This window comes from Amphibalanus amphitrite, unplaced genomic scaffold, assembly GCF_019059575.1.
Source record: "Amphibalanus amphitrite isolate SeventyFive unplaced genomic scaffold, NRLGWU_Aamphi_draft 000097F_arrow, whole genome shotgun sequence".
Taxonomy (NCBI): Eukaryota; Metazoa; Arthropoda; class Thecostraca; order Balanomorpha; family Balanidae; genus Amphibalanus; species Amphibalanus amphitrite.
Window position 1 is genome coordinate 1,069,143 of NW_024881592.1, and position 15,658 is coordinate 1,084,800.

Consider the following 15,658-nt stretch of genomic DNA (forward strand, 5'->3'; position numbering starts at 1 on the left):
TGTAACAAAAATGCGTTCTTTTTGCAGGTGTAAAATGTGCCAAATGTTGTGAAACGTCTGGTGCACATCGCTGGTGACATGCTAAGGTTTAGTTTCCTGCGTTTAGTCGTTAAGCTCCGTTCAGAGTGGCACGCATTATTGATGTTGCAAATGCACCACACATATGTACTCTGCGGTTTTGCAACAATGAACTGTTCTGAACCCGTCCCATTTCAACACTCACGACCTTACGACCGCCAACCGACCACAGTTGTGCTGCGGTATCGAGATACAGCCATATTGTCAGGGAACTCAGATTTGTTTTTCAATAGAAAACCACAATTCTAAAGAATAGTGTTTTAACTATTGACAACAAGCCTTCGGTTATAATCGGGAATGTCGTGCGAACGGTAATCTAGACAAGTTCATGATAGCCTTACAAATACGACAATATTATATGAGTGATTTTAAAAGATCTGATAATTTGTGTAAATAATGTTGGCTAGACCTGTAATTATCATATATTTTTTTCATATGCCACACCTTGTTATGTTGAAACTGCTTGATTTTATTGGTTTTGCCACTTGTCACAATTTCCTCGCAGATAGTTTGATGGATCCAAACTGTAAAATTCTGAAAGCACTTTGAAAAAAAAAACTAGTAAAAAAGAATAAGAAATCACCGGCACTTCAAACCCTCAAAGAGTTTGATCCTTTAGCATGAGCACGTCTTGCCAAGTCAGGAATTGATCAGAAGGGCCGCCATTCAAACATGCCATAGCCCACAGAGCATTGTCCACAGCACGTTAACCTCTGCAACGCTAAAATTAATGGTCTTTTACGTGCCTCGTTAGTTTCGTAAGTCACCCTCTGATTTCCTTTTGACCCTCGCCGACCTTGACAGGGCCATTCCCGACCCCTGATCCCCCAGTTGCAGTCCCCCTTTAGTGCCATTGGTCAGTGGGCTCCTTACAGAACAGCCGAGGCGAGGGTTCATAATTGCGGCTTCCTTGAACATTACCATGGCTGCAGCCGCACGCAGCGTGCCCAAGAACCTGTAATTAAGTGTGCGTGTGTTAATGAGGCTCGATGGAGGGTGCGGAGACCTTGAGTGCCCACTGCCCACTTCCTCGTACCTACCCCTGCGACCTTGCAGGGTCATACCACTCTGCTCATTGGGATTTCATTGCTAGCTGAGAGTGAAAAATCTCGTGATTGTATCGCCATATAGAGCAAGAAGGCATGTGACCAGCTTTGCAGAGGACGCGTTCTCAGATATCACGTGACGTAATGGCTGCAGACATTGGCTAGCCACGTGACCCCACGTCTGCAGGCTGCAGAAAGTCACGTGATCTTACCGTTGCAGAGAACAAGGCTGAACTTTGACAGAGCAAGCAAGGTCGCGGAAGTGATCAGTATGGTATATTTCCGGCAATAAACGTGTGACGAGTCTTCAGTTCTTCCACAAGTGCTTTGCTACATATTTTATAGCATTGTCTTTATGCCGTAGCTCGGCTGTCACTTATTGTAGTAGCTTGTCTCCTTTTTAGATAAAACCGTCTTCATGGATAGTTTGAAAGTGGTGGATATTGTTTTAATAATTATATGCATGGCCTACCTTCATGGTGACAAGACAAAATAAATATTACGTTTCACTATATTCACTCACGTTTCATAAAAATAGCCATTTCTTCGCCCCACCGCAGCAGGCTGCAAGGCACAACTAAAATGCCTCGAAACACATACCTACAAGACATACTTTGGCAGTTCCATCAGCTTGGTCTTTTTAGGGACCTCACTGCTGTGAAGCTGTTTGTGTTCAGTTTACGCCTATAATTAATTGGTGACCCTTTTTTGACTGAAATCTCCCCTTTCTGCCCACAGGTGTAGCCGGCAGCCTCAACATTCCATCAACAGCGGTTACCACTTTCCGCACCCCTCCCGGCGCGCACTCAGCCCAGCTCCTCCCTGCCTCTGTCGACTCTCTCCTGGCCGACCCGGTACCGGCGGCAGCTCCCAACGCCTCCTCTCCCTACTTTCCTCCGGACTCGCCCTCTGCCCCGTCCGGCCGGTCGCAGGACGGCGCCACCCCGGTGGACTCGCTGACCCCTGCCGAGTACGAGGCTCTGCTGAGGTCAGTCAGTGACCTTGACCCCGGATCGGGTCGTGCACTGAGCGCCATCAGCTCGGGCGCCACGGCCAGCGAACTGCGCTGGATGCTGGTGACCCACTCGCGCCGGAAGCGTAACGTGGTCCAGCTGGGTGACATGATGAAGTGCGCCACCGGCTGCAGCCCCATCGCCTACAAGGGCTACGGCTGCTACTGTGGCTTCCTCGGGTCGGGGAAGATCATTGACGGCATCGACCAGTGAGTAACATGCGCGCTGTTGGTGGATGATGGGGAAGGTCCTGTTACCGCTGTTTGTGCTCCAGATATCATCGGGTTGATCATCAGGGCCTTGCACGCAGATAAAAAGCTGCATCATAGCAAATGTAAGGTAGGGTTTCACCTTTTTTGCAAAATTGAATATTGTATTGATGATCCCTACCAGCATCATTGTTTCAGGACTCGCGTCATTTGTGGCACGTACAATCATTAATAGGTATCTGCTATGAGATGCCGTTCTATCATAACAGATTGCTGAGCCTCAGATAGGTCTATAAAATTACCCCGTGTCTCTTTACCTTCTAATGATTTCGTTTATACGTGGTCGTCGGTGATGTCATGCGTGTAAGGTCAGAACAAATCTCAAACCGTAATATTGACCTGATTTCATGCATTGTGTGTGATGTGTCCTGGCAATGCTATTTTGATGAATCGAATGCGTTCTCTCCGTCTCTGTCTGTCTGTCTTTCTCTCTCTCTCTCTCTCTCTCTCTCTCTCTCTCTCTCTCTCTCTCTCTCTCTCTCTCTCTCTCTCTCTCTCTCTCTCTCTCTCTCTCTCTCTCTCTCTCTCTCTCTCTCTCTCTCTCTCTCTCTCTCTCTCTCTTCTCTCTCTCTCTCTCTCTCTCTCTCTCTCTCTCTCTCTCTCTCTCTCTCTCTCTCTCTCTCTCTCTCTCTCTCTCTCTCTCTCTCCGTGCCCTTGCATTCTGTTGCTGCTGTTCAAGTTGGTGCCATCCGTCTCTCGAGCACGTTTCTGTGTCGTCTGCAGCTCTGTCTGGAGTGTCTTTCAGCTCTTCGGCAGCTATCCGCCATGGTTGTGATGTGCCGATTGTGCAATGTGCTGACCGTGATCGTGAGGTCATTTGAGGCGTGGTTTCCACACTGTGCGCGCCGATAATGGACCTTATCGCGGATGCTGCTGCGGCTTTTCACGCTCGCTGACCGCCCAGTGCTCTGCTGACTGCAGCTGTGTGTGTACAATGCCGCGCTTTGAGCCCCACTGACCCAATAACAGTGACCTCCGTGGTGCTGAAATTCCGGTGCTTAGCTCGCAAAAAAAACCTGGGAAAATATCCACCCGGCTTCAGTGGGATTTCAGCCGCATTTATTCACAACACGGATGCTTTTAGAGGCTGCGAGAAAAAAAAAAAACGGTTTCAACTGCAATAGAAAACGTTAACTACAAATAGCTATTATTTATATAGCTCCAACCTTGGAAGCTCTCTACATCATAAAACATATCTTTGAAATTATAACAAGGAAAATTGGCAACATGAGAAAATGATACCTGCTATATGAACGTCTTAATATTTAGCATCTGAAACTTAAATAGCAAAATCGTTGGAAGATCGTTCAGGGCTGTTTCAAATAGCTCAAGTTGTTCGTAATTTGTTTACAGCATTTACGTCGTGTCCACAAAGCGCACTCCAGTGGTTTGTGCGCACTCCGGTGGTTGGTAAACGGTTGGCCGGCCGGGTGTGACGCTGACTTAATTTCACAACGGCAACTCGACCGTAACACTCAAGGTCGGGCACAGGCACACCGACACAGATGTAGACACGCTCAACACACGGCTTGGGTCGGATTTCAACTACCCTGGCCAGTCTTGGAAACTGACACGGTATAACGGTATGTCAAAGAATGACGCAGCAACCGCAACTGAGAACAATTCGCGGACATATTTCGGTGTCGTAAAATGTTATATAACACACGATGCAAATGTTGGCATGAAATGCTCTGGATAGTGCAATACTTCATTGCAATAATAGTTGGGTCCAAAACAGTTTAATGATTTGTACATAATTTTCTAATGAAAACAATAAGTGCTGATCACCCCGCCTGCCCCGTTAATCGCTGATAACTCATCTGAGCTTTGCAGCTAAAGTCACCGGCAGCTTCAAGCCTTCTGGAGCTGGGAAGCTCACCAGTCACCACGCTGTAAATACAGTGTGTGCCTCCAACCCCCGCCATGCTTTGTCCCGTGTACTATAGCCGTGTGCGCCGGCGCCCCAGCTGCGCCAGGAGCGCCGCGCTCGCGCCACTGACGCCGCCGCCGGTGCCGCCTCTTGCAGCTGCTGCTACGAGCACGACTGGTGCTATTGGCGGGCTCGTTCCTGCTTCACTGACCCGTTTGGCGTGTCGTTTTACGTGTCTCGCTACAAATGGTCGTGCCAAGACGGCAAGCCGCAGTGTGGTGAGTCCGTGCGCCGCAGAGGAGCCCTGAGGTATTCTCGGCAAGGCTGCCGCAAGGCCGCTGTCTGGCCTGCAGGACCGCTGCAGGGTGGCACAGGGGGCGTGCAGGAATCGCTTCGGCTGCTGCGCTGGTCTGCAAGGTCGCCAGGGGTCACGCTTTACAGCCTGGCACTCACAGCAGCATGGCTTGGCACCGGTGGAGGGGCTACGGCGCTCGTTACAGGTTGCCATGGAGACGTCGGCACGCTGGTGATGTCCGGTGGTGAACACGGTGTTGTGAGTCAGATTATGTGGTGCCGTGATAGTTTTTAAGGCAAGAAAATAGAACGGTGTGGTGCTGCACGAATTTACAGGAGACCAGAGCTGACCTGACCTGACCTGACCTGACCTGACCTGACCCAAGCAGACCTGGCAGGACCCAAATGTGCCAATTCGACCTTATTTCAGTTGTCCTGGACCTTTAATTTTTGCTGTTGACTGTTACTCACCTGCAAAAGCCCCACTTTGTTCTAATATGAAGTCCTCCTTTGGTAATAACAGCGTGATAACAAATTTCAGTGTACCTACACGCATTTTTCAATAACATTCTGGTAACTTCCTCGAATTTAACCTTTTCCTATCCAGCATTACATAGCGGTCTCGTGTTTTTCGTCTCAGACCTGAGCCGGACAGCCGGTCTTCGCCCTCCTACGGTTAGTGACCTCTGGCATTGACCTTCCCACCGTCTAAGGATCCCGCCTCGCTCGGAACAAATGGGTCTGTTTTGATGGCGAGGCCCTACCGGCTGGCGCGGATAGTCAGAGATGTGACTTTCGGTGGCACAGCGAGCCGAGACATTAGCGGCGGGAAAATTGTGCGTTGAGTCGGTAGGGTACCGCTAAATCCATGATGGGTGTAATATAAGATCATTTATCACTTTGGGTAAGGGAAGAGGCAAAGTCACTTCACTAATAGGAGGGAGCCGTCTATTTACAAGTCAAGGTCATACTGCTGTAAACAAACAAAGATTAAATTCCCGCGAAAAATCACAAAGACATAATATGGAGTAACCAAAGGTTTGTTGTCAATAGTTAAAACACTATTCTTTAGAATTGTGTTTTTCTATTGAAAAACAAATCTGAGTTCCGAATGATAATATAAGAATAACCAGTAACCTCATAATATAAATCAGAAAAAGGAGCCAAAAGGTTATATTTAAAGTTATCGAATATTTCGCTCCTGGAGCTTCGTCAGCGATAATTACAGAAAAACATATACGTTTTAAACATGGAACAACAAAGAACACTGCAGAATAAATAGCAAACTCATGCTACACTTCGCAAGGGACCGACATTTTTGGCGAAGTTTGAATAGGTACAATATGAATGTATGTATACAGTGTACGTATTTACAATATACACGTATATAGGTACAATAAACAATAGCTTTACATACAAACATAATCGACTACATGTGCACTGCATACATTACACATAATATCATCAATTATTCACATGTGATTGTTATTATGTACACTTCAGACTATATGTATCCAGAAAAGTTTGTGACGCATTTACATTTTGAATGATGTTCTCTTTATGATTATACAGCATATACATATATATATATATATATATATATATATATATATATATATATATATATATATATATATATATATATATATATATATATATATATATATATATATATATATATATATATATATATATATATATATATATATATGTATATAATATACTACACATATATACAGATAAAATACAGCTTTACAGCTTTTTAAGAAATCTGAGTTCCCTGACAATTTGGCAAAAGCTGCCTGAGATATGAATGGGTAGTCATTCGTCGAAGGATAGTTGTTACGAGCGAGCGAGTGCAGCGAGCGAAGCGAGTCTTTTCAATATAACGGAAAAATCTCAGTATGAGCGGCCCGGCCCGGCCCGGCCTGTAACGCTTTTGAGAGGCTTATATCTCAGCAACTGCTGGACCGATTGGCCTGCGGTCTTTTTTGCTGGGTAGCCCCATCCCTTCTACCCCGTAATAGACTACTTTTGATACATCTCAGTGACCGTCGTGGCACGTGCCACGTGGAAGGTCAAGGGTGTTCAAGCTGTTTTGCAAAAGTAGTGATTTTGACAGGCTCATATCTCAGCAGCCGCTTGGGCGATTGACTTGCGGTAATTTTTGTAGTGTAGCAGCATCCCTTCTACCAAAAATAGGATACTCTCGATGCATGTGGGTCACCCCCAGTGCACGTGCAAAATACAACAATAAGAGGTGTCAAATTTGTTCCCATTTTAATAACTCGGTAATTACTGCGGCGATTTTGCTGAAACTTGGCATACAGGTAGGCACCCACCAGGCAATGCATTCCCATGTGTTGCGGTTAGGGTGCTACTGCACGTGCGCACGTGCAGGGGGCGCTTCCAGATCTCGAGAACGGCTGGGCCGATTGCGCTCAAATTTGGTACACGGTTGGGGACCAGTTAGTAGGGTGCCGTGCAAAAGTCAGTTTGGACCCCGTTTGCACGTGCACACGTGCAGAATGCCGCTTCCAGATCTCAGGAACGGCTGGGCCGATTGCGTTCAAATTTGGTATACTGCTAGCGACCGGTTAGAAGGGTGCTTTGCGCAAGCCCGTTGGAAGTACCCTCTCGCCCTTCCGCACGTGCAGGGCTCACTATCTCGCTCGCTCGTTCTTCGCCCAAAAGGCGTTTTACTGGTAGTTAAGTTTCAGTTAGTTGCTTGTTACCTAAAGAATTACTTCATTGCAGAATTTGACTGAACTGAACTTTTTGGAAGAGATTTGGAAGCATTGGTGTCCATTCTGAAATGCATTCATCAATTTTTGCACACGAACGTGAAAGACCGCCGTCTTAGGTTTACTCTCCGTGTCTCTATTACACCAACCGATAGCAGAGACGCGGGCTATGCGGTCAGCATGTTGTTAAATGATGAAATCACTAGGGATTACCGTCGTTATCCAGTTACAACATCTGCCTGGTTATGCAGATTCTGAAAACTGCCGTGGCAGATGGCACAGAACGGACAAAAATTGCATTTTTCAGTCTCAGGCCATTGCAATAAAATATAGTAATAGGAAACATACAGGCTGATCACTTGATCAGGGTCTGAGTTTGTTTGTTGAAACGATGATTCTGCAGATAATTCTTCTACCTATGTTTCACTCTCTCAACGATCATGCCATTGAGCAAGTGTCTATACGGTTGGGGATATGATTGGTGAAGTTTTGTACCAACAAAGTTTTTCAGAAAGTTACACCCTCATCAGTCATCATCGAGTATCTAGTGTTACCAAAAAAGGCTTTGATCAGCCAGCTTACCCAAATTGTTGAAAACCATAGCATCCTGAGACGGTCGAGTGAAATCTGAAATATACTGGAACGGTTTGGTCTTGTGCCATCCGTCTCTACGGTCTAGGGAGGTATTAAATGTTGGATGACTAAACGGCAGTGATGATTCTCGGTTTACTGCAGGCATTTCGGCGCTAAGAAGCACACGTGTCCGGCGATTTAGAACCACCAGTAAGGACCATTACATTATTCTATGCAGATCTGATGTGCACGGTGCAGCACCACCTTGACATTAAGATAACACCTGACCCCTCTCCCTGAAATCTGATACCATCCCGTCCTCCCATTCATTAGTCGAGACTGAGCAGCCTCTGCTGATTGCAGGTGGTGCAGAGGGTCCATAGCTGCACGCTGATCGAGCCGCGGACGAGGACCAGGTGACTGACGATGGGCCAAGACTGACAGACAAGGACAAGGACTGCAGGTGACTGGAAGGCTGGAGACGCGGAACGCAGCGCCGCCGGGGCCGCGCTATGACATGATCACGTGACATGCAGGACAGGGACCAGCACCCGCGCGCTAAACTGCAGTGAAATACTTAATACGTAATTTGACATTGCACAGGCATAAAGCATATTGGGCGGCACAGACTGACATAATCGTAGTACATACTTGGTAATTGACAGATTTTTACGATGAAGTTGTCAACTAAATAAAACTTTAAAACTTTAGGTACTGAGGATAACTACGAAATTCAAGACCACCCCTAATTTCTTTGGCCAGCCTCTGGAAGAGTCAGTCATAAAAGGGCAAACGTCACCACCATGTTTCACCGACCAGCGAACTCAGACCACGTGACCGTGCCTGAATGACGTCACCACCACCACAGCCAGCCTGTGGCCACTGACCACGTGACCGACCCTCTGTGATGTTACCGGTGCTGGTTGTGACGTCACCGGTGGTAGTTCTGACGTCAGTGGTGGGCCGGTTCTGACGTCAGCGGTGGTGATGGCCTGGTTGCAGGTGTTGCTATTACCACGACAGGTGCTATCAGCGCAGCTCGTGTCCCAGTCTGCTGCAGTATTTCGCCCAGTACCCCTGGTTCTGCGCTAACGAAACACCCGTCTGCTACGGTAAGTTACACCCACACTGCGTGTCACACAGAACAACAGAGACTTATGTCTTTTTTATGTCATTCAGCCTATTGGTGTTATTTGCAGCTCATATGATTTTGACATTGCCGTCTGTGGACTTAAATGTGGGTGTCAGTTATTACCGAATCGTCTTTTCAGGTTAGACTATACTCGTATACCTACAGGTTTTAACTTTGCAGCTATCTGTCAGAGTTTTGTGGTGAGGTGAATCAAAAGGAAGGCAGTTTCTTTAGCATTTCCTAAACATGAGAATATTCAGGACCAATGTAATCGTACTTTCAAAATGCACTTGTGTATTGCAGCTACAGCAAAGCGCTTATATAGTCCGAATTTTCCTTCTGTTACCCATAATCACTCTTGTTGAGAAAGCGTGTAACATGGCCCCGGTAAGTAAGCATGCACACATGCATTTGCCAACGAGCATTTCTATTCCGCTTGGTTATAGCTAGCTAAATTTATTTGTTGTTAACGACATCAGATTGACCCCGCATTAGCGATAAATCAGAAACATGCGCAAATACCGCATGCAATATTTTTTGCTTATATCAGTGACAGTTTCTCTTTATTCCACGCTTACACGTAATCTGTGCGCCACATGTCAATGGCAAATACCCGATTTTGCAAACGTACGAGTAGGTATATCATGTGCAATGTGCATTGAAGCAAGTACATACATGCTGTTTGCCCAAAGTTGACGCAAGATAACGCCAGATGACACCAGGAATTCCTAAGACTGATTGCTCGAAACGCATGAAAATAACCCAATTAACTGCATAGCACATATTTTCCTCAAATCTTGTCCTGTTTCATCTCCCTATCTCTGAATGCATAGCTGACAGTTTTCTATGGCTAACTTCTACATAGTCACATACTGAGTGCAATTCTAAATTGCGGCATTTTTTTCCCCACTGCGTTCTGTGCAACATTAAAATCTCCCGTAGTCAGTACACTTGCGTAAACGGTATGATTCGCATGTGCGCCAAACCGGCCATGACTGCATGCAATTGGCCTGCCCCACTGCATGTCAGCGAGATCACGAAATGTGACACACGGGCTGGCGTGACGGTCGTGTCGGTGTCACGGCTCGTCACGCCGCCCGTCACGGCCGAAGACACGGCCCCCCTCCCGGGCCCGCCCGCTTGTCCCCTCCTGCCCTGAGGCGGACTTGCGCTCGCAGTGAGGCGGGAGATGAGAGGGGTCAAAATGATCAAAAGGGGCGGGGCGAAAAGGGATGATCTCGAGAGCCGGGACGCATGGAGGTGATTGGTTTCACTCGTTACAGAATATATTGAAAATGAGTGTAGTGATTTTTGTTTTAAAATACCGATCAAACGTTGTTTAAATGTCTCAATAGTGTTTAAATATTTTGAATCAAAATCAGTTTGTTGCCTTGCACGTGTGTTTTTGGGAATATTTGCGTTGTTGCTTGTTTTCTTCGTTCTTTGTTTATCTGTTAGCCTTTATTTCTCAGTAGATTTTCAATATGTTTTAGGCCAAGCATATTACCATACCACTTTACATCTTCTTTCAGTAACTATGCAATACGCATGACGAAATTGTGTGTCCTTTTTCGTAACTCTTTTAGTTTCTTTTCATTTAGGTACAAGTTTTAGATGATGTTCAATTTTCCTCAATAGGTATTTTCGTTTAATTCTCAGTCACTTATTTAAATTAGGGATTTCTCTTGTAACTTTCTCTGACATGACTGACATCTTGTTATCTCAATGTCTCCGACTCAGTTTTATAAAACGTTTGTTTTAAAACCAGCTCCTATGAAAAGTTAACTTAGTGCCTCCTTCCCCGTTCTATCCATCAACATACATACAGAAGCTTACGCCGATGTTATATAAATGTAACTGAATGCCGAAGGTCTTCGGCATTTCCATGTAGCACAAATGAGCAAATATAGGTACAGGGTGTTTCACAATAAATGTTACTTTTGATAAGCTTTTAAAATGACCTCAACTATTCGTATGCCCATAAATTCTATATTCATTTTGTTGCAAATTCTTTCGGGTTTTTTATCCTTACAAAAACTATGACGAATCATCAACTGCATTCTTTATGTACGTGCAATGTCCACACCATCAAAACGGGTCAATTCGCTGTTAAGCTTCAGGGTCCTTCACAATGAATGTTGCTTTTCAAACGATGTTTCAGTGACATGTATTACATATGGCTCATCAGTATTACCACATGAGACAGCAGAACAGTAGGACTGATGAGCATATAACTTTCAGCTCAGCACCCTTCACGGGCTCTCCACTATGCCACCCTTCCGTCTGACTTTTTCAACCAGATTTTCTGGGATCGCCGTCCGGCCAGGAGGCGGGGCTGGTCTCGTGCTTCCAGTCTTCTGGAACCTTTCTACCACCCGTTTGAAAGACATTTTTGACGGAATATCCTTCCTCCTTTTAAAATGACTACCGAAACTTCGTCGCACTGCGGTCAGATTCCGCAAAGCGCCGTAATGCATGACCACCCATACCGCCTCATCATCTGTACACGGCGAATTGACCCGTTTTGACGGTGTTGGCATTGCACGTCCATACAGATGGAACCGTTGACGTTTTGTAAAAAAAAAATATGGTCTAAAAACCGCAACAAATTTGTGCCACAGCAAAATGCATATAAAATTTACCCGCTTACGAACAAGTAAGATCTTCATTCAAGCTATTCAAAAGTAACATTTATTGTGAAACACCCTGTAGGTATAAAAAATAGTCATCAGAGGATCATCGGTATGTGTATCTGACCACTTGTCTTGTCATACAGGGCTTTATATCTGCTAGTAAGATTCTTATAATGTTAGTGGGTTTAATTGTAAATGAGTAAATGTTAAATTGTAAATTGTGTACATAAATTGGCCCTGTTCTGTCCATGTGACAAGGTTTCACTCGTTTTATCTTCAGACTGTCTACCATCTTTACCATGACCCCTTCCCGTCCTCCAGTCGTCATCAGGCTGTCTAGCATCTAAATCGTGTCTCTTTCTTCCACCATTTATACTGTGTCCCCCCCTTCTAAAGTCTGTCCCGTGTCTCCCCTTTTAAGGTCTGTCCCGTGTCCCACTTCTAACGTCTGTCCCGTGTCTCCCCTTCTAACGTCCCGTGTCTCCCCCTTCTAACGTCTGCCCCGTGTCTCTCCCTTCTAACGTCTGTTCCGTGTCTCCCCTTCTAACGTCTGTCCCGTGTCTCCCCCTCTAACGTATGTCCCGTGTTTCTCCCTTCTAACGTCTCGTGTCTCCCCCTTCTCACGTCCCGTGTCTCCCCTTCTAACGTCTGTCCTGTGTCTCCCCTTCTTACCTCCCGTGTCTCCCCATCTAACGTCTGTCCCGTGTCTCCCCTTCTAACGTCTGTCCCGTGTCTCCCCCTTCTCACGTCCCGTATCTCCCCTTCTAACGTCTGCCCCGTGTCTCCCCTTCTAACGTCTGTCCCGTGTCTCCCCTTCTAACGTCTGTCCCGTGTCTCCCCTTCTAACGTCTGTCCCGTGTCTCCCCAGCGGTCGGCACGGGCAGCGCGTGCGCCCGAGAGCTGTGCGAGTGTGACCGCCAGTTCGCCAAGTGTCTGCGCCACTTCCCCTGTCCACAAAGCCGCCCGGTGTGCACCAGTTCGCCGCTGAGACACTGGCAGAACCTCTTCCTCGGCATGAGGAAGCCGGACAGCAAGGAGCACTACCCCATTCGCATACGTCCCGCCTACAAGTTGCGTCAGTGAGAGCGGGCTGGGCGCCATTGGTTTCAGACCATGGATGACGCGTGAGCCATCCGTCAACGCATTCTTTGCTTCGTGAAAGTGTATGCGAAGGGGATGCTGAGCGGGCTCATCGAAGCAGCAGCTGGAACTGTTGGGATGATCAGTCCTCATAGTGCCAGAAGTAAAGACTGCCACGATGGACAACTTTTGGCTCACTCGAGTGAGACATTGGTGCATTTGCTTAGCTTAGCTTGCCTAGCTTCAGTGCATGATGATTGCCTGTTCGTTCTGCGAAATGATGTCACTGTTTGCCAGTGTCCCGCCGGTTGCCATGTAATGCTATACCTGCCAGAGCAAGTAGCTCGGGAAGTGAGGTGGCCGCCCCACCGAAGACGGTGCAAACGCCGTATGCAGCCACCTCGTCCTAAAGAAATCCAGTCCCTAAAATCGCATCATAGTTCATTTGTCTAATGTCAAATCGAACGCAGGAATAAGTAAGGCTTGACATTCTCGTCTTACCTTTCGTTTGAAATGGAAGTCTTTTAAAAAAGCAGAAGGTAGACCTGTTTTGTTACACTCCAACATCTTACGTTTGTTGCTTTTATCGAAAGTCGGCATGAATGATACTGTATCGTAAGCAGAATCGTAGCCATCGAAGGCCGCCGTTGTTGACACCTGCTCAACCCCCATGCATTGCCAGCCCGTGTCTGTAGTCAGTTGTCCCGCGGTTGCGTTTGCTTGTAAATATGCCGGTTAGGTACGATCAAACCGTGCCATTCTTGTCAATGTTGAGTCATTGCCATGTTGAATCGGGTGTCAACTTGGAGATATCAAACGCTTAATACTCACTAGGACAGACAATGTAGCGGCCACTAGCTCAAGCGTATAATAATGCGCATTTGTCCTAAACGTGTGTGTGTCTTTTGTATGTCAAAATATGTCAAACAAGTGCGTCGAAGTTTAGGTATCACAAATGTGTCGTTGAAGTAGCCTGTTTTGTCCTGTTAATTGTTTTGCTGTCGATAACTGCGCTCGCTGTAGAGGAAGTAGATGAGTGATGAACGCATTATCAGCGATTTAGGCGATGGCTGTCACATTGTAAGCGTGTGCAGTATGAAGTCGAGGATGTCAGGCTCGGATGAGTGCTATGAGAATTGCTTGTTTGTAACGGCGTGATAAGTGCCGTCCCACCACGTCTTTCAAGGGCCGCGATGGACGAAATTGTCCGCGAAAGCTACAGCACAATAACGAGCAATGGTACACGTGTGTTTTCATTAAAAATGCCGTGAATACTGAATATGATGAAAATAACATCTTGTAACATGCCAACTGCTCTTCAGATTTTAAAATTATTATGAATGCATCTAGAAATTTCTCATTTCATTTTGTTCTTCACAAGTTTCGGCCGGCATTGTCCTCGAAATGCATTCAAGTGTGTCACTTCTGCGTTCGGATGCGTTCGACAGGGTGACTTCCAAGTGAGGCAAGCGGCCCCGACAGTACAAACCGAACAGCCGACACGCCCAATGCTCATGTCTGAATGCGTGTGTGTAGATAGCTGCTTGCAGAGAGAAGAGGCCACTAAATACAGCTATCCGAAACTGTACCTTGTGTGTTTCGGTGTGGGAAGTGGGCTATCCTCGTTACCTCGAAGGATTTTTACGTCTGCAGGCGGGAACAACACAATATTGCCGATTTTTTAAATAGTTCAACGGGGACGCCTTCATATGACTTCATCGGCGAATATTCGATGCACCATGCGTGCGTATCCTTAACCAAGCCGGGGGTAATCCCGAAAACCAGAGCTGGGGGAGGCATATTTTTACACGAATGCTTTTACCCTCGCCGGTGGAGGAGGGGGGAGCGGGTGCCACCCTCGGCAGTTTTTTTTCGCAATAGCTCTGAACAGCCGGTGATAGAGAGCTGAAACTTGACGTGCTTAATCGTTTATTCAAGACGGATCTTTTGACACTAATCGCATTTTCAGGTCAAATCAGGTCACTCATCACTGAGCTATGACGCCATAAGTGAACTGCACGGTCCTAAAATGTCGCGACTTTGCCACGCCCTCAGTGCCAGGGGAGCTTTCGCAGGGAGATGAAATTTACATGATTTGGTATCCTCCAGAGGTCTCACAACTTGTATATCTCGACTTTTTCCTAAAGGTCACCTGAGCCCTGAGGCATGGTTGGTCACGTGACCTCACTATTATAAGTTAATTAAAGGGAAGGGGGGAGTATAAAAAACTGTTATTTTGGCACCATGATCTAAAAATGCCTCAAGCACATGGAATCGTCATTTCACGCACGATCCTTGCTAGATTCGATGCTTCATTTTTGCATCGGTGGACGTTGACCTTGCGTGATATTTATTTGACGGCACTATGGCCATAAAAGTTAGAGATATAGCGGGTCGGGAAAGCCACCATTGGGCCCGAGAAATCGGAAAATCTGCCGAATCGAATGCTATGCAATGTGACCTCGTTCGATTAGCTTCGTAGCCTGAGTGTCTCTGAACTGAGCTTGACCGAGGTGAACATCCTATGTTGGCCTCACCCAAACGAAAAAATATATCATTCGACGCGCCTGAAAATGACGAACACGTGCCACAATCGCAGCTCTGTGAACATTTCTGGAAAAGTTAATTACCTAGAACCGAACCGTCCGATCCCGTACCTATAGGGGCACTTACCTGACCTCAGAGGTCGACGGTTGAGCTGAAACCTTGAAATAGGATCCTAGCTGCTGTGTCTCGTAATGGAGCACACGCTCGTTTTTTCGCGAGGCTCTATAGCTCAATTACGGGCGAAACGGCGATGGGGGCTGTTCTTGCGGTCCCGCCCTCTCCCCTCGGCCGGGGTGTATGTAGAAAACCAATAGGCAAGATATGCACAGCACAACTCGACCCATGGTCATTGGCCATGCTACTGAAAGGCCATTTATGG

At 46.6% G+C, this 15,658-nt stretch overlaps 1 protein-coding gene across 3 annotated transcripts in view; it reads left to right on the top strand.

The window, feature by feature from the left end:
• LOC122380390 (otoconin-90-like) overlaps positions 1–14,320 on the top strand; it is a 33,905-nt gene extending 19,585 nt beyond the window's left edge. Inside the window, exons 2-5 of one of the 3 annotated variants that reach the window (XM_043363517.1) lie at positions 1,863–2,346; positions 4,433–4,554; positions 8,890–8,999; positions 12,521–14,320. In XM_043363517.1, coding sequence (XP_043219452.1) covers positions 1,863–2,346; positions 4,433–4,554; positions 8,890–8,999; positions 12,521–12,640 — 836 coding nt within the window. In that variant the 3' untranslated portion in view covers positions 12,641–14,320. The remainder of the gene's footprint in view (positions 1–1,862; positions 2,347–4,432; positions 4,555–8,889; positions 9,000–12,520) is intronic. The other 2 variants (XM_043363520.1, XM_043363518.1) reach the window with 2 other exon arrangements.
• Positions 14,321–15,658: the final 1,338 nt, after the last annotated feature.